Here is a 23,201-nt window from a genome sequence, read left to right as displayed (position 1 = left end):
GATTCAACAAGCTGTAACTCATGTTGCGCAGAAAGTGATGATACAGCATATTGGGATTCAGACTACTGAATACTATGAAATAGTATTTTTTGATAGTGAGTGCAATACATATTTGGCGTATGTCTGTGTTCAGGACTAGCTGTCTGGTAATGAATGTGTTGGTTTAAAACAAGACTTTTGAGTGTATTAATTTTTTGATTGGCCGATGTCGTAGGCAGCTGAGCCTACGTTGGTTGGATGATTGGTTAACATAGAGCTGGGTGGTTTGCATGGAGCTAGGCGTTAGCATGGAGGTGGTCGCAAGTGGGGAGGTGGACGTTAGGGGTTGTGGGTTTCCCACCAAAAAGCCAACGATTGTATTGGCGCTGAGTGTGTGACCCAAACAATTACAATGCCTCCTAGGTATACCCCAACCTTTTAACTCCATTCAATGTCTCTGCGCAAAGGACCTAGGAGGGCGCAAAAGGTCCAGCTTGCGTGATTGTCCAAACCCCCAAGAATCCCTTGCGGAACACTGAACATGGCAACCACGCCCAGGGTCGTTACAATAATTAATGAATAATGTTTGTATGGTATGTGATTATTGTCATCGATTGAAATTGACAAGGAACTGTTACCTGATTGTCATCGGGTTCCTTTCTTGTAGTTTTTTAAACAGAAATAAAGTAACCAAGTATGGCCACGAGATGGTAGTGTTTCTCATTCACAAAATTCTGAATTCTGAATTGTGAACCCTTTTGAAATGGAAACTATCGATTGTTAAACTATTATACTTGATCAAGACTAGAAGAAAATAAATGAAACAATGAAATTAATCAAATGCATAACATAAATAATGTAAAAAATAAATAATGTATAGATACAGAATGTATGTGTATTCTGGAGTCTCCTGGTCCTTCTTTAGAAGTCAGTTTTGAAATCATCTTCATGGTAGCTTACTTTACAGGGGTCTCAGTGACTAAACATAACGCAGTGTGAGGCTGAATCCAAGATGGAGACATTTACTAACGCCTGACTTCTTATAAATAATCGTATAACAATAAAACCAAGACCACACCCACTGGATAATAAACAACATGAAACTCCTCCCCTGGTTGATGACCTGAACACGCCACCTATAGGCCAAAATCTGTCCTTCCTGTGTCCTTCCTGCAGTGCTCTAGGAGAAGTGGCCTGACTCACCACCTCAACCAATGCTCTAGAATAGGAGCCCAGTCTCACCAGTGGGTCACTACCTCAACCTTTGGAACCATCGCTTGAGAAGGAGAGACGCTCACTCTTTAAACTGTCACTCTCTCTTCGTATTCAGAAGGATCTGTCGTAACGTTACTGGTTTTCAGGTCATCTTTCATTTGGAGTAAATTAACATGAAATAGCTTCATGTTAATTGTGGGACATCTAATAAAGTAGCTAATAACAGACGTCTAGGTGTGTTATTAATATATGTCAGCCCAGGTGAAGAGCCCAGTTACTAGCTCATGGTTGAGCCAACTTCAGTTTATTAGCTAGAGTAGCTAACAGTTCTCTTCTGAATGTGATGTTTATATATTTGTGTTTCACTGTTCCTTGTTGAATTGTCTCTCTACTCCCACATCCTGGATGTTGTAGTTTCACTCTTAAAAACACAACAGCGTCATTTTGGATCCTTCTTGTGCGGCAGCCATCTTAGGTTGTATTTTTTCGTAGCCACCTCCTTCAATGACACGCCCTTTTGTGATGTCCCCGTCTCAAAACATCTTGTAGGAGTGAGGAGACTGACATCACAAGAGGGCGTGTTTTTGGCACCTCTTGATGCCAACAAAACCGTTCCTAACGAGAGAAGATATGTGTTGTGCAAATGAGTTTGGTTGCCAGTGACGAGAAGGCCTCACCAGGAAATAGCTGCTGCTGGAACCGCCCTAATGACCGACTGTATGGACACCATGAAACACATCTTCATCAGGGAGAAACCGACTCCACCCTTAAGATACAGAAGAGCAAATTTGAATTAGAGTGGAAAACATCGACTTGGAACCCTTTTGGACTATTGATTACGTTATTTAATACATTCAGCTATCATAATAATAATTATGATAATTTAACATCATCATACATTCAATTATGACATTTATCTTTTATGGTTTTTCATTTCTTTCTCTTAATATTGAACTGAAACGGTGAAGAGGCTGAGATCTAAATCGGTATAAACCTGTACTGTTTTAAACTTCTGTGTTTGAAATGCTTTTCCAATGAAAGAAAATGTGTGATTGTCAGCTCACGTCTCGCTGTGTTTGAGCTTCAACAGAGTGAGGTTATGAATGGAGGCGCGGCCGCCACAGGTTTGGTATGAGGAAGAAAACGTGTGGTGAGGATTTGATCTTTGTGAGATTGTACTGATCACCAGAAACAAAGGAGAGGCCTTCTCTAGGTCATGTTTCTATTCTCTATATTATCTACATTTCTCTCTTAATGGAAATCATGGGAATCCTTTACATTAAGGGTGTATTGATTAACCATCAATTAACAATAGTTCATGCTAACCAAGGTATTAACTAAGGTATAAATGTTTATATTATCAATAGGGTTAGGGTTCAAAAGGGTAAACCCAAACCCTAACCCACCAACCCTAACCCCATGCAAATGCTATATAATAATGGTTAGAACTGCATTTACTAATGTTAATTAATAGTAACTATACCATTAGTTAAATATTAGTAATTTGTTAGTTAATGCTAATAACTGCATTCACTACCATATATTAAATAACCATTACTTAAAACTACAGAGTAATGAAGTAGTTATTCTTTATCACTGAGTGAAGTCACGGAACAGCAGCCTTTAACAGGAGTTTAAACTGTGAGGGGAACTGGACCAACTGGTTGGTTCACAATATCATACTTGCCTTGTTGTTGTGTCGGACGGTTTGGTGCTGAGCTCTTCATCACAGCAGGGAGAAGACAAGGTACTGTAGTCAACACGCTCTGTCACATCATAATTCATAGGTTTATTAGAAGTTATATTTGTGAAAACGTATGAGGATGAAAATGTTGTTGCTTTTTAATTTGTAGCCACTTGACAATCCTCAGATTATATGTTTGTCAACGTTTAGTGTCATTGAAATGTATTTATTGTTCGTTATTGCTCTAACTGTTCATCAATTTATGATTAGAATGTTATATTATCATTAGCATTGTTATTCTTTTTACTTAGAATAGTGTGATAATTATGATTATCTTATTATTGTATTATTTCTTATTATTACTTTTATAATGTTTAGTAATAATAATCATAATCAATATTATTGTTAAATTATTATGTATGTTAGTATGTAAGTATGTAGTAATAAGTATTATTGTAATTAAAATGGTCATTATAATTGTATTACTCTCATTATTGTCATTATCGTCATTGTGAGTGAGGAAGAGGGCCATATCTGGGGATCTGATTGTGATCTAAACGGCATGAGGAAGTCGGTTTAAGGTCATCAGTCAGACTGGTTCAACAGGACAGAAAACCTCAGAGGATGATTTCCTCATAGTGAGCGTATCTGTCTTCTGGTTCCCCTGCAGACGCACTTAAAACCCTGAGACATTGTGTGGGAGTGATAAAGATATCAGTGGTTTGTAAACACTGGGTAGCATCTCCCTGTCATTCCCCTCGTTGAGACTGAGAGCAGCGATGAACAGCAATGACCGGCAATAAGCAGGTTCCATAAAAGCAGGGAATAACCGAACGCTGAATGACCAGAGAAATAATATGCAGTTCTCTTTGTATCCAGGTCTCCAGTCTACTATGGATGAGGAGAGAGAGGAGGGGGGTCCTACCTCTAAGTCCACTCTGTCTGGGGAGCATGGTCACCAGAGCAAAGCTGAGAGGTAAGAAGAGGATCTCGCACTGTCTGTGAATGTTGTCCATCTCAGAGCTCAGCAGTGAAACATTATGACACCATCATTGATAACTCTGAACAACACTGATCAAGTTTCAAACCCTACATTTTGTATACTGGAGCCGTCCAAGCTGAATAGAGCAGGTTGTTAGATAGCCTGAATGTTGAGGTTCAACCAGAACATTGGTACATTAGGTCATATCTTCTGGGAGAGAATAATGTTCAAATGTTCTGGAAGGCTTTTTCTAGCCTTCAAAGCTTTTAATATGACCTTCTATGCTCTATAGCGCTTTTATTGGATCATTATAATTTAATAACTTACTCTGGCCACAAGCTTTTCTTTCTTTCTCTTCATATTTTCAGTTGTTCAAATGTCTTAAAATCGTCTATGTTTTATGTATTGACTATTGTTTGATGTGATTGGGTGCGTGCTTTGAGAGCTTATTTTGTTTGAGGATGCCAATCACACTCAATGTCCTCTGATTATTTATGTCTGTTGAAAAACAATAAAACATTTTATTTCCGGAAACCAAAGAGTCCAGCAGCAGACAGCAGACTCCCCTGGACCCAGCCTTGTCTCCATGAAGAGTGACAGCTCTACGACGCAACCAATTAGGTTTAAAGATGGGAATCAGAATACTGAATTAATAAACTTTTTCAGAAAGCAAAGAAAAGAAAGGTATAACAAAGCTAAGGAACTCATTTGAAGGACAAACATTGAAATCTTTCACTATACTTAGCAAACATTTCACCTGCCCTTTATTTATTAATAGACCCGATTTAACGCAGACGTTCTGCTCACTCAGTAGGCCAGCTGAGTCCACAGTGTTCCACTATTTAGACCAACACATATGGACCTGGACACAAAGCATCCAAATACTAGACATTACTATTCAAATATTCAGGTTCTCAGGTGGTCATGTTGGGATGTAAACTAAAGTCAGGGGGTGGAGGGCTGGGTCTGCAGCCCAGCCTCTACAGGGAACACTTCCTTAGGCCAGCTGGCCGCCTGAGAACCTTCCCCTTCTAGACCGCTCCATGGAGGGGAGAGTAGAACCTATTTATATATTAACACACAGCCAGAAGGATGTTTACAACTCATGAATCCATTATATCCAGCGTTTAACTTTAAAATACGACTACTTTATGCCCTAAACTACTTTTATTGTATCTGTACAATGTTATGACTTGAAAATAATAAAACATTTGAATCTAAAATGATCTAGAAGAGACCAGCAGGAGAGAGCAGTCCCCCCTGAACCCAGCGGTGTCTCCATGTGGAGCGACTGCTCTATGACACTACCTGTCAGGTTTGGAGATGGATATCAGCCTACTGAGACAAGGTAAGGACCTGTCTGATTATTAAATACATCAGCCCGACATCCTAGAGTCCTGAATCACAGATTCAGCAGGGAATACGTCTAAATGTACGTCATTGTTTGACACTTTAGTATGGTTAAACATAACTATAAATCATTATAACAACGTTTATAGGTCATAACAGTCGAAAAGAATAATAGGTGCTCTTTAACTTTAAAATAGGACCACTTTATGCCCTAAACTACTTTTATTTAAACTCTACAATGTAATTACCTGAAAAGCAATACAACATTTGAATCTAAAAAATATCTAGAAGAGTCCAACCGGAGACAGCAGACCCCCCTGGACCCAGCGATGTCCTCATGAAGAGTGAACGGTGCAAGAATGAATTTCCTGACCTTAAAGATGGAGGCCCCTACAAAGAAGAGAGGTAGGAGTTACATATGATGAATCAGAACAATTGGTTGTTATCAGACTCTATTGTTCAGACATAACAAGGAGAAAAGAGTAGAAAACAAAATGCTTGTGGATCTTCAAACTATTGATAAAGTTTTGTCTGTCCAGGCTTCACATCCAATAATCATAGTAGATCTCTAACTATCTGTGACTGTTGTTCATCTCAGAGCTCAGCAGTGATACATCATGACACCATCATTAGTCTGAGTAAAAGCTGTGTGTGTGTGTTGTGTTTGTTGAAGCCCAGAGCAGCAGGAGAGAGCAGACTCCCCTGGACCCAGCTGTGTCTCCATGAAGACTGACTGCTCTATGGGTCAACCTCCTGAACCAAAAGATGGCCACAGCTCAGAAGAGGAGAGGTAGGAGTTTCAAACAAACGTTGAAAACCGAATAGTTGGTTGTTTCTACTACTGGTTGTTACTCTACTTATCAGACCCCGGGGCTTGAATAAAACATTTTGGGGCCTGGGGCTATTTACCAGGAGGAGGCCCCAATATCGCTCCGACGCACATGACACGCACACAAACCCTTATATAGATAGATAACCCAATAGACTGACACATCAGCACTTTGGAGTTGACAGAACCATTCTATGAATATGATCGCACAATACACAGTTTAAAACCAAGGACAAAATGTATGTGCCATGACATACACTACAGACTATAATAAACCAATAATGTAAATATACACATATTTCAATTTAATCCAAAGGAAAAACGAAATAGCCAGGGAATGGCCATTATTACTTACAAACCCAGACACACAAAAAGGCAGTCGGATGTGCCTACAATGCAAGTGGAACATCTCCATGGTGGAAGAAATTGGAATTAGCTATACATACAAACAAGCTTTTTTAAAACTATTTTACATTTAAGGGAGCCATACATTTCATCGCTGCACACTTGTCATTGTGAACTAGTACCTGGCTCTGGATCATCATAAATTGTGTCAGCAGAGCTTGTACTGCTAGAAAGGGCACTGGCACTGGTTGGCTAGACGTGAAAGATGTAGACGCAGCAGCGGGCTGACTAGCCGGCGGATTCGTGGCAGCACTGCATATATTTGTTAATTTTGGAGTCTTCTTTATTAATTCTGACACTGTCACAACACTGACAATGTTTAAGAGCTTGTTATTTTCTTTTTTGGCCCCACCCTCGTGTTTTCTTTGACCGGACAGTTTCTCAATTATTTTCTGTGCTCTCTCTTAACCCGTTTTCCAACCCTGAGGCCCCCTGGTGGCGAGGCCTGGGACTGCAGCCTTTAAAGGCCATTTTCTAAATCTGGCCCTGATCATTTAAGGTTGTACTTGTATCATTGATTTTTGGGTGACGTCACTTCTGTTGGTTTTGAAGCGAAATCCCAAACAAACAGAGCCAGCTCGCCCCTCCCTTCCATGTTTCGTGCATCCAGTAAAAACTATAATGAACACAGCGCAAAACCCCACAACACCCACCACTTGTCGGTGACTGGATGGAATTGTATTTACTTTGGTTTGAGTGGTTGGTAGTACCATTTGTTTTTGTGTGCGATCTCGGAGCATAGGCTGCCTCCAGAGACAAGTTTTTTTGACGGCCTGCTTATGGGCGGGCAGCCAGCAGATCGTGAGGAAAGATCAGATGAACGTGTTCTTTAACCTTTAAGACAAGTCAGGAGAAAACTAAATAGTTGTGGACCTTCAAACTGTTGATAAAGTTTAGTCCCTCCTGGTGTCACATCCAATAGTCAGAGCAGACCTCTAACTATCTGTGACCTTTGTTCATCTCAGAACTCAGCAGTGATACAGCATGATACCATCATTAGTCTAAGTAAAAGCTGTGTGTGTGTTATGTTGAAGCCTAGAACAGCAGGAGAGAGCAGACTCCCCTGGACCCAGCTGTGTCTCCATGAGTAGCGACTGGTCTATGGAACAACCTGCTTGGTTTGGAGAAGGAAATCAGCCTACTGAGACAAGGTAAGGACCTGTCCGATTATTAAATAAATCAGCCAGACATCCTAAAGTCCTGAATCACAGATGGTCGTTGTTGTTTATCTAGAAGAGAACGGCGTAGTTCATTAAGAGCTTTAAAAAATAAATAATGAATTCAGCCCAACATTTATTAACCCAGTGGCTTACAAGCTGTATGATATCTTCTCCTTTGACATGAAGAAGGTCTTAAACAAGGAGATCTGTTATCAGCCCTTTCTTGTTAAGATCACTGGCTGTAGCTTTCTGTAAGGATCACAATGTAGCAGGTTTTAAAGTGAGCGATACGGTTAAACCATCAAAACCTCCCTTCACAGGCAGGTTTCTGGTTAAACCCTAAACTACCTCCATTTACAGGCAGGGGTCTAGGAGAACTTCCATTCATTTTGAAAGCATAGAATAAAAAGGTATAACAAAGCTGAGGAACTAATTTGAAGGACAAATATTAAAACCGTTCACCTACTTCGCAAACATTTCACCTGCCCTTCATTACACTTTGGAATTCATGAATCCATTATAACCAGTGTTTAGCTTTAAAATATGAGTACTTTGTGCCCTAAACTATTTTTAATTCATTTCTACAATGTTATAACTTGAAAAGCAATGAAACATTTGAATCTAAAAATATCTAGAAGACTCCAGGAGGAGAGAGCAGACCCCCCTGGACCCAGCGGTGTCTCCATGAAGAGTGAATGGTCTATGGAACAACCTGCTAGGTTTGGAGACGGAAATCATCCTACTGAGCCAAGGTAATGATCTGTCAGATTATTAAATACGTCAGCCAGACATCCTAGAGTCCTGAATCACAGATGGTCGTTGTTGTTTATCTAGAAGAGAAATGCTTAGTTTATATCCAGCTTTAATAAAGGTTGGATTCAGCCCAACATTTATTAACCCAGTGGCTCACAAACTGTATGACATCTTCTCCTTTGACATGAAGAAGGTCTTAAACAAGGAGATCCGTTATCAGCCCTTCTTGTTAAGATGCTGGCTGTAGCTTTATGTAAGGATCACAATGTAGCAGGTTTTAAAGGGAGCGATATGGTTAAACCCTAAACTACCTCCATTCACATGCAGGGTTCTGGTTAAAGCCTAAACTACCTCCATTCGTAGGCAGGGCTCTAGGAAATCTACCACACATTCAGAAAGCATAGAATAAAAAGGTATAACAATTCTAAGGAACTCATTTGAAAGACAGACATTAAAATATTTCACTTACTTTGCAAACATTGCGCCTGCCCTTTATTCCACTTTGTAAAATCCCTCCATCTGAGACCTGTTCTAACGCAGACGTACTGCTCACGCAGTAGGCCAGCTGAGGCCACAGTTCACCACTATTTCTACCAAAACATATGGACCTGGACACAAAGCATCCAAATACTAGACATTACCATTCAAATATCCAGGTTCTCAGGTGGTCATGTTGGGATGTAAACTAAAGTCAGGGGGTGGAGGGCTGGGTCTGCAGCCCAGCCTCTACATGGAACACTTCCTTATGCCAGCTGGCCGCCTGAGAACCTTCCTCTTCTAGACCGCTCCATGGAGGGGAGAGTAGAACCTATTTACATATGAACGCACAGCGAGAAGGATGTTTACAACTCATGAATCCATAATATCCAGCGTTTAACTTTAAAATACGACTACTTTATGCCCTAAACTACTTTTAATGTATCTCTACAATGTAATGACTTGAAAAACAATAAAACATTTGAATCTAAAATTATCTAGAAGAGTCCAGAGAGCAGACTCCCCTGGACTCAGCGCTGTCTCCAGGAGGAGCTGCAGGCCTATGATACAACCTGCTAGGTTTAGAGACGGAAATCAGCATACTGCGCCAAGGTAAGGATCTGTCAGGTTATTAAATACATCAGCCAGACATCCTAGAGTCCTGAATCACAGATGGTTGTTGTTTATTATCTAGAAGAGAAATGCTTTGTTTATATACAGCTTTAAAAAAGGTTGGATTCCACCCAACATTTATTAACCCAGTGGCTCACAGACTGTATGATATCTTCTCCTTTGACTTGAAGAAGGTCTTAAACAAGGAGATCCGTTATCAGCCTTTCTTGTTAAGATTGCTGATTGTAGCTTTCTGTAAGGATCACAATGTAGCAGGTTTTAAAGGGAGCGATACGGTTAAACCCTAAAACACCTCCATTCATATGCAGGATTCTGGTTAAAGCCTAAACTACCTCCATTCACTAGCAGGGTTCTGGTTAAACCCTAAACTACCTCAATTCACAGGCAGGGGTCTAGGAAAACTATCATTAATTCTGAAAGTGTGGAGTATGTAAATGATGAGACAAGAGACGGAGATGGGTCGAGTCAGCTTTACTCTCCACTTCAAAACAAACAAGTGATACTCGCACATGAGTTCAAATCGAAACTGACGTAAACCGGAACTGTTTATCTTAAAGGTACAGTCCCTTGAATGTGAATGTCTCACACAGTAATTGTGGGTCACCACACAGGCCCCCCCAGAATTCACCCAAACCAACAGGTCCAGACCGAACAGGTAACACACAGAGAACATCGGACACCCACTAGCGTTAAACAGAATACACTAGTACAAAACAGTCCCTAGAAAAATCAACGCCTAGGGGGGCGGACCAGGCGGCCAGAACGGCTGCGCCTAACAGGAGAAGGGCAAGAGGCAGGAGCAGGTGTCGAGGCCGCCGCAGGACCAGGGGTCGAGGCTGCCGCAGGCGGGCGCCCCCGCCGCGGGGGCTGAGCCAGCTGGAGCGGTTCGCCAACATCCACATGAGCAGGCTTGAGCCGGTCTATAGCCACCCGCTCAGGCCTGCCCCCCATATCCACGACAAAGTTCTTAGGCCCACCCTCCAAGACGCGGAAGGGCCCATCGTAGGGGGGCCGCAGCGGGGTACGGTGGCCATCGTGGCGGATGAAGACGTACTTGGCCGACGGTAAATCCCTGGGAACGTAGGACCGGGGGAGGCCATGGCGAGACGTCGGAACGGGAATGAAAGCGTCCGCAATGTCCCGGGACGCAGCACGATGGGAGGCAGCCGACCAGGGGGCCGTGGCGTCCGGAAGAAACTCCCCAGGGACGCGCAGGGGCTGGCCGTACACCAGCTCTGCCGACGAGGCCTGAAGATCGTCCTTGGGGGCGGAGCGAAGGCCCAGCATAACCCACGGGAGGCGGTCAGCCCAGTCGCCGCCCGTAAGGCTGGCCCTGAGCGCGGCCTTCATGTCCCGATGAAACCGCTCGCAAAGCCCGTTGCTCTGGGGGTTATAGGCTGTGGTGCGGTGGACCTTCACCCCCAGGACCCCGGCGACCGCAGTCCAAAGCTCCGACGTGAACTGCGGCCCCCGGTCTGAGGAAATGTCTGACGGTGTGCCGAAACGGGCCACCCAAGCCATAACGAACGCCCGGGCCACCTCAGCTGCTGTAGTGGAGGACAGGGGAACCACTTCTGGCCACCTGGTGGTCCGGTCCACCATGGTGAGGAGGTAGGTGTAACCACGGGAGGGTGAAAGCGGGCCCACCAGGTCCACATTCACGTGGTCGAAACGCCTCTCCGGCACTTTGAAGAGTGCCAAGGGGGCTTTGGTATGCCGAGTCACCTTCGCACGCTGGCACGCCACACAGACAGCAGCCCAGGCCCTGACGTCCTTCCGCAGGCCCGGCCAGACGAACTTGGCCCCCACGAGCTTGGCAGAGGCCTTCACCCCAGGGTGGGAAAGGCTGTGGATCGTGTCGAACACCTTACGCCTCCAGCCAGCAGGCACCATGGGGCGCGGCTGGCCAGTAGAGACGTCGCAGAGGAGCGCGGTGTTGGCCGTGCCAAACACCACATCCTCCATAAGGAGTGCCGTGGGGGCTGTCCTGTAGGCCTGCACCTCAGAGTCAATAGCCTGATCCCCAGCCATAGCTGCGTAGTCGAGGCCCAAGTGGACGGAACCAACAACCACCCGAGAGAGGCAGTCGGCTACAAAATTGTCTTTGCCGGCCACATGCTGAACGTCGGTGGTGTACTCCGAGATGGCGGAGAGCTGACGCTGCTGTCGACCAGACCATGGCTCCGAAGATTTCGCCATGGCGAACGTCAGCGGCTTGTGGTCAACAAAAGCCGTGAACCGACGGCCCTCCAGCAGGAAGCGGAAATGACGGGTGGCGAGGAAAAGAGCCAGGAGCTCCCTGTCGAAAGCGCTGTATTTCCTCTCGTTGTCGCGGAGCTTCCTGCTGAAAAAGGCCAGCGGTTGCCAGGCTCCGCCCACCCACTGCTCACACACGGCCCCCACGGCGTAATCAGAGGCGTCCGTAGTAAGAGCAACAGGGGCGGTCGGAGACGGGTGCGCCAGCAGAGCAGCGTTGGCCAACGCGGTTTTGGCAGCATCGAAAGCAGCCGTCATTTCCGTGGACCAATCCAACACGTCTGCAGGCTTCCTGCCCCGCAAGGCGTTGTACAAGGGTCGCATGAGCTGGGCCGCATGGGGAAGGAAACGGTTATAGAAGTTCACCATGCCCAGGAACTCCTGCAGGGACTTCACAGTGCGCGGACGTGGGAAGCTGGCGATGGCGTCCACCTTGGCCGGGAGGGGAACCGCCCCCTGCGGAGTGACGTGGTGGCCGAGGAAGGTAATGGATGACCGGCCAAACTCGCACTTGGCCGGGTTGACAATGAGACCATGCTCACTGAGCCGACCGAACAGCTGCCGTAGATGCGTCAGGTGGTCGTCCGCGGACGCACTGGCAACAAGGATGTCATCCAGATAGACGAACAGGAACGGCATGTCCCGCAGCACAGAATCCATGAGGCGCTGGAACGTCTGCGCTGCACCCTTGAGGCCGAAAGGCATTCTCAGGAATTCAAAAAGTCCAAAGGGCGTGATGACCGCCGTCTTGGGGACATCCTGCGGGCGGACGGGCACCTGATGGTAACCGCGCCCCAGGTCCACCTTAGAAAAGACGGCGGCGCCAGCCAGGTGGGCGGTGAAATCCTGAATGTGCGGTACCGGGTACCGGTCGGGGGTGGTGGCGTTATTCAAGCGACGGAAATCACCACACGGACGCCAACCGCCATCAGCCTTGGTCACCATGTGCAGGGGGGAGGCCCACGGACTTTTAGAACGGCGTACGATGCCGAGGCGCTCCATGGTGGCAAACTCCTCCCTGGCGATCGCGAGCTTGGCGGAGTCCAGGCGGCGGGCCCGTGCATAGACCGGGGGGCCAACCGTGGTGATGTAGTGCTCCACACCATGCTTAGCCACAGCCGATGAAAACGTTGGCGTGGTGATGTCAGGAAACTCAGCCAGCAGGCGTTGATACAGGTCCCCGGTGGCAAACGTGTTCGCAAGACAAAGCCCCCCCACCCCCCCCAGCGTGCAGGGGAACGAAGCAAAGGAGAGGGCGTCGATCAGGCGGCAGTTCGTAACATCCACCAGCAGCCTGTATGCGCAGAGGAAATCCGCCCCCAGGAGTGGCGTAGACACGGCAGCCATGACAAAATCCCAACCAAAACGCCGGCCGCCGAAACACACATCCACATACCTCGTGCCGTAGGTACGAATGGGTGTGCCGTTGGCGGCGTCCATCGGGGGGCCATGGCCGCCAGCCATAGTGTCCACAGGCGTCGCCGGCAGGATGCTGCGCTGAGCCCCAGAATCAACCAGCAGCCGCCGGCCGGACAAGGTGTCAGTGACGAACAACAGCCTGCAGTCCCGACCAGCGCTCACAGCTGTTAATGAGCGCTGGCCCGGGCTTTTCCCGGGGCCCCAAAACTGCAAGGCTGGCGACACTGCTTGGCTTTGGCCCCGAACCTGGCGTGGTAGTAACAACACCCGTCGTCATGCTGTCGGCGGGCGGTCACAGCGGCTGCGGTGTCCGGGTCGTATCCCTGCGGCGGAAACGGGGCCGATGTGTGCTGGGGGGGCAACAGCGCATGAACAAACTGCTGCCTGTTGGCGAGGAAAATCCTGTCGGCCTCTACAGCCACCGCCCGGTAGTCCTTGGAGGCAAAGAGGGGTGAGCTGGCCAGTGCGGTGCGCACGGGTGCTGGAAGCTGCCGCAGGAAGATGTGGGCGAAAAGGAAGGAGGGATCCGCCGAGCCCAGCACAGCCAGCATCCTCTCCATCAACTCGGACGGCTTGCCGTCGCCCAGGCCGTTCAGGGAAAGCAGGCGGTCCGCCTTCTCCAGCTCCGACAGTTCAAAGAGGTTCACGAGGAACGCCTTGAGCGCGTCGTACTTGCCGACAGCTGGAGGAGCCTCCAACCGCGCCATACACCTGGCCGTCGTCGAGGCATCTAAGGCTGCTACCACGTGGAAATACCTAGTCACGTCCTGTGTTATTCCTCTCAGCTGGAACTGGGCTTCGATATGCTGGAACCACGACCGTGGGTTGTTCTGCCAGAAGTCCGGTAACTTGACGGTGGCAGCATAGATAGCGCCGACGTTCGCCGCGTCGATAGCCGCACCGCCAGCGGCGGCCGGCGCCGCGGCGGGCGCGTTGTTATCACCGTCGATGTGAAACATTTTACAGTCGTATCCAACTCGCGTCGGGGGTCACCAATTGTGGAGTATGTAAATGATGAGACAAGAGACGGAGATGGGTCGAGTCAGCTTTACTCTCCACTTCAAAACAAACAAGTGATACTCGCACATGAGTTCAAATCGAAACTGACGTAAACCGGAACTGTTTATCTTAAAGGTACAGTCCCTTGAATGTGAATGTCTCACACAGTAATTGTGGGTCACCACAAAAGCATAGAATAACAAGGTTCTGGTCACATATTCCAAGCATTCAAAGGCCAGGCCTAATCAAGTGAGGATGCCATCAGGATCCTGGGTGTCAATTAAAGTGAGGGGGTAGAGGGCTGGGTCTGCAGCCCAGCCTCTACATGGAACACTTCCTTAGGCCAGCTGGCCGCCTGAGTGAGAACCTTCCTCTTCTAGACCGCTCCATAGTGGTCAGAGTATAACCTATTACAGATTAACACACAGCGCGAAGGACGTTATTTCCCGTTATTTTTTATATATATCCAGCGTTTAGCTCAGATATGACTACTTTATGCGCTATAGTGCTCCTATTGTATACCATTATGTAATACATTTCTCTGGCCACCAGCTAATCTTTCTTTATTTCATTATTTTCATTAATTTCTGACTTCAGTCCTATAGTCTGAGCAGGCTTTATAGTGATGTTCATGCACTTTGTGTTTGTGTGTGTCCTCTGCAGACAAGAGGGGAGGTCGAAGGTTCCCAGTGGTCCGTCTGTACAGCAGCAGCAACACATAAAGTTGAAGGTGTGTAAATGTACAAGACCGAGTTCAGTTATGAATGACATGTGAACAACATCTATGCTGGAGCTAACAATCTCCAGGTTTCCCTATTTAGACCAGCAGGACGTGAATTACTTCAGAGTAAAGTTCTCATCATTATTTGTTCTGTTCCAGAGGATCAAGGAGAACATACACTATTTTCTAGACAAGGAGGTGGAGAAGCTCTGGAGGGTTCTCTCCCCAGATTACCCACAATGCTCAGAGAGCCAGTTGGAGGAGGAGGAGGTGGATGGTGAGGAAGAGGAGCAGAGGAGACGTGCCACAGAGGGAGTGCTGGACATCACACTGCTCTGTATGAAGCAGTTGAAGCAGGAGGGGCTGGCCGACTCACTGCGGAGCAGTAAGAAAATATTAAGTGCTCTTTATTATGAAACAGAGAAGTAACTTACTCTTAATTTCAAATAAGATTAGAAAGTTTGTCTTATTTTAAAACAGAGCAGTAAGAGACTATTATTAATTTAATTGTATTTAATTTGAAAGAGCTTTACTATTTATAAACATACATTCTCCTGTTGTTTTTTAATTTAGAAATTATTGCTAATGAGTGCCAAGATAAAATCAAGTCTCATCTGAAGGAGAAGACCATGTTTGGGTTTGAGGGAATCGCTAAAGCAGGAGAGTCAAGACCTCTGAATGAGATCTACACAGAGCTCTACATCAATGAGGGAGGCAGCGGAGAGGTCAACAAGGAACATGAGGTCAGACAGATTGAAACCACTTCCAGGAAACCAGCCAGGGAGGAAACACCAATCAAATGTCAAGACATCTTTAAACCCATATCTGGAAAGAAAATCAGGACAATAATGACAACTGGAGTGGCCGGCATTGGTAAAACCATCTTAACACACAAGTTCACTCTGGACTGGGCTGAAGGCAAAACCAACCATGATATACACTTCACATTTCCCATTACTTTCAGAGAGCTGAATTTACTGAAAGATAAAAAGTTTAGCTTGGTGGAACTTCTTCATCACTTCTTTATTGAGTGCAAAATAGCAAGAATCTGCAGCTACGACCAGTTCCAAGTTGTTTTCATCTTGGATGGTCTGGATGAGTGTCGACTTCCTCTGGACTTCCAGAACAACCTGATCTGTACTGATGTCACAGAGTCCAGCTTGGTAGGCGTGCTGCTGACAAACCTCATCAAGGGCAACCTTCTTCCCTCCGCTCGCATCTGGATAACCACCCGCCCTGCGGCAGCCAATCAGATCCCAGCTGAGTGTGTTGACATGTTGACTGAGGTGAGAGGGTTCACCGACCCACAGAAGGAGGAGTACTTCAGGAAGAGATTCAAGGACAGGAAGTTGGCCAGCAAAATCTTCTCCCACGTCAAGACATCACGAAGCCTACACATCATGTGTCACATCCCACTCTTCTGTTGGATCACTACCACAGTTTTGGAGGATTTCTTCAAAACATCCCAAGTTGAAGAAGAGGGGCCAAAGACCATGACTCAGATGTACAGCCACTTCCTGAGGGTTCAGTCCATCCAGGGGGACAGGAAGTATCATGGGAGAGCTGAAACAGATTCACAATGGAGTTCAGAGAGCAGGGAGATCATTGTTTCACTCGGAAAACTGGCTTTTAACCAGCTGGAGAAAGGGAACCTGATCTTTTATGAGGCAGACCTGGCAGAGTGTGACATCGATATCACAGCAGCCTCAGAGTACACAGGAGTGTTCACCCAGATCTTTAAAGAGGAGTATGGGCTGTATCAGGGCAATGTGTTCTGCTTTGTCCATCTGAGCATCCAGGAGTTTCTTGCCGCCCTTTATGTCTTCCTGACTTTCATCGAGACTGGTGTTAATCTGCTCTCAAAAGAAAAAATAACCTGGTGGTCTTATTTTTTTAGAAATAAATTTGATCTCTTCTACCAGAGGGCAGTGGACAAGGCCTTAAAGAGTGAGAATGGACATCTGGACTTGTTCCTCCGCTTCCTCCTGGGGTTCTCTCTGGAGACCAATCAAATTATCCTACAAGGCCTGCTCGGACAGACAGGAAGTAGCTCACAGACCAATCAGAATACAGTGTCGTACATCAAGAAGAGGATAAGTGGAGATCTCTCTCCAGAGCGAAGCATAAATCTGTTCTACTGTCTGAATGAGCTGAACGACCATTCTCTAGTGGAGGAGATCCAACTTTCCCTGACATCAGGAAGACTCTCCAAAGAATCTCTCTCCCCTGCTCAGTGGTCAGCTGTGGTCTTCATCATGCTGTCATCAGAAGAGGAGCTGGACGTGTTTGACCTAAAGAAATACTCTGCCTCAGAGGAGGGTCTTCTGAGGCTGCTGCCAGTGGTCAAAGCCTCCAAAACATCTCTGTAGGTTCACCAATAACATGTTTACAAGACACAACACAATGTTCATAACACTAGGATGTAAACATGATAATAACATGCAAAGCATCTCTGTAGTTTCAGTAATAACATTTATTACAACACACAACACAATCTGCATAATAATGCAATATAAATGTAATAATGATATACAACAAGCATCTTGCAAAACACCTTGTCAATGCATCACAAATATGAAGAAGAAGAATAACATAATAACAATGAAATAAAATAATTAAATTAATGGTTACATTTTTGTATAATGTTCAGATAATAATTTTGATAATCGTAGTAATTAAATGTATGTGTTTGTAAGAGACAGTTTAGAACAATGTAATGTATGAATACAACATTTCCAAACAGACATCTATTCAACCAACTTCATGTTAAAGTGAAATCTGTTCTGCAGAGTTACATGTTCCTGTCTGTTTATTTGTGTGAAGGCTGAATGGCTGTCATCTGTCAGAGAGATGCTGTAAAGCTCTGGCCTCAGTTCTCAGCTCTAACTCCTCTAGTCTGAGAGAGCTGGACCTGAGTACCAATGATCTGAAGGATTCAGGAGTGAATCTGCTCTCTGCTGGACTGAGGAGTGCACAATGTACACTGGAAACTCTCAGGTCAGTTTCCCCAATCTTTCACTCAAACAGCTAAACCACAAGGTTCCAAATCTAAATACCCATATTTGCATTCATGAAAGTAAAAATAATTTATACACATTAATATTTCATTGGAATAATGTGACACATTTCTTAGTTGTTGACATAATAATTAAATTTTTCAATGTGTTAATGATGGTATCAGTAGGGTGTGAATTATGGTGGACCCTGTGTAACCATGTCTATGGTGGACGATTCCATGATTTCCAAACATTACCCACGACACTATAAACCATGGTTTCTCAACGGGGGCAGTACCGCCCCTTGGAGGGCGTTCGCACAACCTAGGGGGGCGCTGGGAACGTGATTTATTTTTATTTTTTGGGGGGGGATTAAACTTTCATGGTTATCAAATCTCTTTGGTGCAAAAATAGGCTACCTGAAATAAATAGCCTATTTAAATGTATTGGTATCTAAACCCTCTACTTTTTACTGTCTATGCGCAGTGTAACAGTGGTCATACAGCGCGGTTCGGTCCTGCACACGCCAAGACTCCCGTTACATCAGCTATCGTCATGATCTCTATAGTAATGCGGATAAACATAACCCAAGTTCGCGGGTTCAACAGTTCAATAACCAACACAACGCAATCAAACATGGCCGATAGCAAAAAAAACGAACTAATTTTGTTTCATAGCCCGTTTTCCTCCTTCCTCTTGCTGTTGTTCAGTGCCAGCTGCTCTGAGCGTAGTCTCCACGGAAATATATAGGCCTAATTAGTCCTCTGTGCACCATTTGTTTTTGCGGTGCCTGCGTTGCCTGGGCCGCTGTCACGGTGCCCGCGGATCCCGGGCCATTCATTCATTGATGGTGCTCGGCGGGAGACGCAGGAGTGACTGTGGCCACGGTGGCCGGGCCGCGGTCACGGTGAATAAATGTTCAATCCAACCATGACTTCCTCAACACTTCTTTCTTGGCCAAGAGATCTCTCTCTCGCTCTCTCTCTCTCTCTGTCTCTCTCTCCCTCTCTCTCTCTCTCTCTTAGCCAATCAGAGGTGATTGCAAAGATGCAAAGATATTTGCATGGATATTCATTCATATTTATTTATATACTTTTCACCAAAACCGACTCAGAAGGCATTCATTCATTGCTATTAGTGACCAACACAAAATCAATGGGGGCGCCAGAGGATCAGGGTAAGGTTTGGGGGGCGTTTGCTCAAAAAAGGTTGAGAATCACTGCTATAAACAGTATCTGCTGTTTGTTGAATAAATATTTGTGCGTTTATAATTTTGTACATGAAAACCATAAATAGGTAGGAGTAGCAATTGGTAAGAAGGCACACCAGCTGTTACTCATAAATAATGAGTTTCAAGATCATCTGATTCTCTGGTAGCTTGCCCCTCAAACTTTTCTGTGCTCAAACTCCTGCAATCCATATGTTGCCCTCTTAGCATCTGTCCAATACTGACACCAGAGCTACGCCATGCGTCAGTATGTTCCCTGGTTTCATTTCACGTCTCCACATCGTCTGGACTCTCTGTTCCTCTGTAGTTTGTAAAGTGTGTTTATTACACAGCATACATTTACATTTTTCTATTATTCAGAAATTGTTAGCGAATGGTGCTGACCATGGACGGTAAAACTGTTGACTCATGTCCAATACATTTGAATTGGGATTGTTCCCCGTTGACAAAAAACATCCTGGTTTTACACACTTGTGTAACTTAACTTGGTTAAGTTAAGTTGGTTTAACGTGTGTGTGTGTGTGTGTGTGTGTGTGTGTGTGTGTGTGTGTGTGTGTGTGTGTGTGTGTGTGTGTGTGTGTGTGTGTGTGTGTGTGTGTGTGTGTGTGTGTGTGTGTGTGTGTGTGTGTCTGTGCGTGTGTGTGTGCCTGTGCGTGTGTGTGTAGGTTGTCTGGTTGCCTGGTCACACAGCAAGGCTTTGATTCTCTGGCCAAAGCTCTGCACTCCAACCCCTCCCATCTGAGAGAGCTGGACCTGAGCTACAATCACCCAGGAGCCTCAGGAGCTGAACTGCTCTCTGCTGGACTGAAGGATCCACTCTGGAGACTGGACACTCTCAGGTATGGAGAGGACAGCTCACCACTCAGGGACAAGGTCCCCTACAAGGATTAGTGGACCATGTTACCGTTATATTATTAGATAATGGGCTATCATTTAGAAGCAGCTTCGATTTTTGTGTTGAAAGTTAGAATTGTTAATATTTCCCTGTTTAAAGACAACATGCCGCTCTCTCTTTGTTAACATGTGAATAATGTTTCCCTGTTTAAAGACAACATGCTGCTCTCTCTTTGTTAACATGTGAATAATGTTTCCCTGTTTAAAGACAACATGCTGCTCTCTCTTTGTCTCCCCAGTGTGGAGCACGGTGGAGTGGGGAGGCTGAAACCAGCTCTAAAGAAGTGTAAGTGTCACAGAGTTAGGATTACTACTTTTAATATAATAAGAATAGTTATAATAGTAATAACAATTATAGCAACCATTTTTTAACGTTTTTTTGTTGTTAATAATAACAGTTCGCAGTGATATGACTCTGTTGTGCCTTTTCTTAAAATCAGCCAGGAGTAACATTCAAGTTTTTAAAGGGCTAAATAAAGAAGATAATCTTTTATCTCGATTGATGGGAGTACCGTCATGTATTAGAAAATAAGTTTAACGGTTCTCATTTAATACTATCCTTACTATGAAAAAGGATTATTATTTGAAGTAGTAGAATTAGTAGTAGTGTAGACACTACCTTCATTAAATTATTAATGATTATTTATTTAGTGATACATTTAAATGTATATTTTCTGCCCCTAATCATGCCTCGTTCTTTCCTCAGATGCCTGTGATCTCACACTGAATCCAAACACAGCCCACCAACAACTCTCTCTGTCTGAGGACGAGAGAAAAGTAACATTGGTTGCAGAGAAGCAGGCACATCCACATCACCCAACGAGATTTGAATCCCATGTCCAGGTGTTGGGTAGAGAGAATCTTTCTGGCCGCTGTTATTGGGAGGTAGAGAGGAAAGGAAGTGTTTCTATAGGAGTTTCATACAAAGGAATCACAAGGAGAGGAAACAAAGTTGACAGCTGGCTTGGAGGGAACTATAAGTCCTGGTTTCTTGATTGTGATGATGAAAGTTACAATGCCTGGCACAATGATATTTGTAAAAAAATACAACTCCCCCCCCCTGGCTCTAACAGAGTAGGAGTGTATCTGGACCGGCCTGCTGGCACTCTGTCCTTCTACAGAGTGTCCCTAGGTGGAGGAGGGTCCTCAGACACACTGACACACATCCACACCTTCCAGTCCACCTTCACCCAGGAGGTCCTCCACCCTGGGTTCAGGCTTTGGAGTTTTGGTTCCTCAGGGTCTCTTTGTCAGTTGTAGTGACACACACACACACACACACACACACACACACACACACACACACACACACACACACACACACACACACACACACACACACACACACACACACACACACACACAAAGACAAAGTAAGTCACATATACTGATACACACACGCACAAAAAGACAAAGTAACACACACACAAAGAAAAGGTAACGCACAGACTCATACACACACACACACACACACACACACACAAACAAACACACACAGACTAACTCAAAAATAAAGTAACAGACACACACACCTACATGAACACATAAACATACATGCACAGCACACACACGCTTTTATATGTATAAAAAATATATGCAAATTTACATGAATTGTTTATTATTATGGATTTATTTAGTAATTTTTCTGCTCTTAGTTTTTTCATATATTAATTCCATTAGTTGTTGATATTTAGCCTTAGCTTTTATTGATGACAAGATATAGAAATGTATCACAAAAGTTTTAATTTCATCTAACATAAAATAAATCTTTATTTTTATTTATTTTTTGTCACTAAATATACTAATGATGTTTTTATGTTGATTAGTTATTCAAACTATTGAAACATGTACATAACTCGAAACGTGTATGTGCATAACATGAACACAGAAAATAAGTGTATTTAGTTTTTGATGATTAGGTTAAGATGTATATGTATATATATATATATATATATATATATATATATATATATATATATATATATATATGATAAGATACTTTATTGACCCTAGACTGGTCACTCGGTGACACAGCAGCACGTACATGACAGTATAATTACATTATGATCTTTCTTTTTAAATTGTTCCACTAAATAAATATACTTAAATTAAAGCTTTGCTTTGATCGGTATCCCCTTCATCTCACTGCTAGTCTATCTTGACCTTTTCATCACAGTAATAATAGTTGTTGTGCTATAACCCGTTCTGCCCACTAGAGGGAGACAATGGCGTAAGTTGTCAATCTCAACCAAGTTCAGCCCAAAGCAGCGTCACAGCCGAGTTGGCAGAACACTGACCTGTAAAGAATCTGAACCCTACCAACCATCATGAAGAAACAACAAGACCACCTCGTCTAATGGCTGATAAGCAGACAGATACTGATAAAGTCAATTTGATATTAATCATTGGATTCAGTAGACATATTAGGCTATTGTATGAAAATGATGTTGGTCATCTCAATTGTGCTGAAATTCAAATGTAGCTAACGTAAGGAATTGTGGGACAGCTTTATCTAATTTCCATTCTGAACGGATGGTCCAGCCTGTGTACCCTCTGCTAAAAAATATAAGAAAATCAGCACCTTCCTGTAGCCAGGATGCAAACTTCCACTCCGGCCAGCAGGGGCGCTGTCGCGCACTCCAGCCAGAAGGAGCGCTGTAGCGCACTCCGCAACATCCTCCACCGCCTGAAGGAAAACATTAGACTCTGATCTCCAGCAAGCTGCAGTCAATGAGCTGCCGGTGGTTTCCAGTTTATCGTTCATCTGTTCCGCAAAGTCTCCTAGTGCTCCTGTATAGCAGGACCCCGGAGCCCCTGTAGAGTCGACACACTGACCTCAGATCTCACAGAGCCCCTGTAGAGCGGACCCCCAGAGCCCCCGTGCAGCGACTGCGGTCAAGTCAGCCGTTGTAGGCATAGACATCTTATAGATAGACGGAGCATTGGCTGCTGGGACGCGAGAAATACTGCCGCCATCTTGGAGTGGTCAACCGGGAGCAGCAACAGCAGCAGAAACAGGATGCCGGGCTGTTGTTCAGCGTATTCCTGCTCAAATCGGCGGACAATCCATAATAGGAATCGGGGGATTACTTTTCACAAGCAAGATTTAACATTACCGTGCTATTGGTATAATTGGTATTGAATAATAAAACACGCCAAACCATGTGGCCTTTATCATAGCTACACGTATGACAAAAAACTACATGAAAATCTGTGGTATT

At 44.9% G+C, this 23,201-nt stretch overlaps 1 protein-coding gene across 1 annotated transcript; it reads left to right on the top strand.

The window, feature by feature from the left end:
* Positions 1-1,003: 1,003 nt before the first annotated feature.
* LOC130404845 (NACHT, LRR and PYD domains-containing protein 12-like) lies at positions 1,004-21,240 on the top strand. Its single transcript, XM_056609781.1, has 13 exons — positions 1,004-2,941; positions 3,758-3,854; positions 4,401-4,508; positions 5,127-5,142; positions 5,894-6,000; positions 7,479-7,595; positions 14,805-14,866; positions 15,011-15,247; positions 15,436-17,227; positions 17,686-17,859; positions 19,752-19,925; positions 20,220-20,266; positions 20,687-21,240. The coding sequence occupies exons 2-13, from the start codon at positions 3,772-3,774 to the stop codon at positions 21,238-21,240; spliced, it is 3,471 nt and encodes a 1,156-aa protein (XP_056465756.1). The 5' UTR covers positions 1,004-2,941; positions 3,758-3,771.
* The last annotated feature ends 1,961 nt before the right edge of the window (positions 21,241-23,201 follow it).

Source organism: Gadus chalcogrammus, chromosome 15, assembly GCF_026213295.1.
Source record: "Gadus chalcogrammus isolate NIFS_2021 chromosome 15, NIFS_Gcha_1.0, whole genome shotgun sequence".
Lineage (NCBI taxonomy): Eukaryota > Metazoa > Chordata > Actinopteri > Gadiformes > Gadidae > Gadus > Gadus chalcogrammus.
Note: the sequence above shows the minus strand (reverse complement) of the source record. Positions and strands in the feature narration are given on the sequence as shown.

Coding starts and splice junctions, on each gene's coding strand:
- LOC130404845 (XM_056609781.1), top strand. CDS start 3,772: ATGGATGAGGAGAGAGAGGAGGGGGGTCCTACCTCTAAGTCCACTCTG. Junction 14,867..15,010: donor GCAGCAGCAACACATAAAGT/TGAAGGTGTGTA, acceptor CATCATTATTTG/TTCTGTTCCAGAGGATCAAG. Junction 19,926..20,219: donor TGGAGACTGGACACTCTCAG/GTATGGAGAGGA, acceptor TTGTCTCCCCAG/TGTGGAGCACGGTGGAGTGG.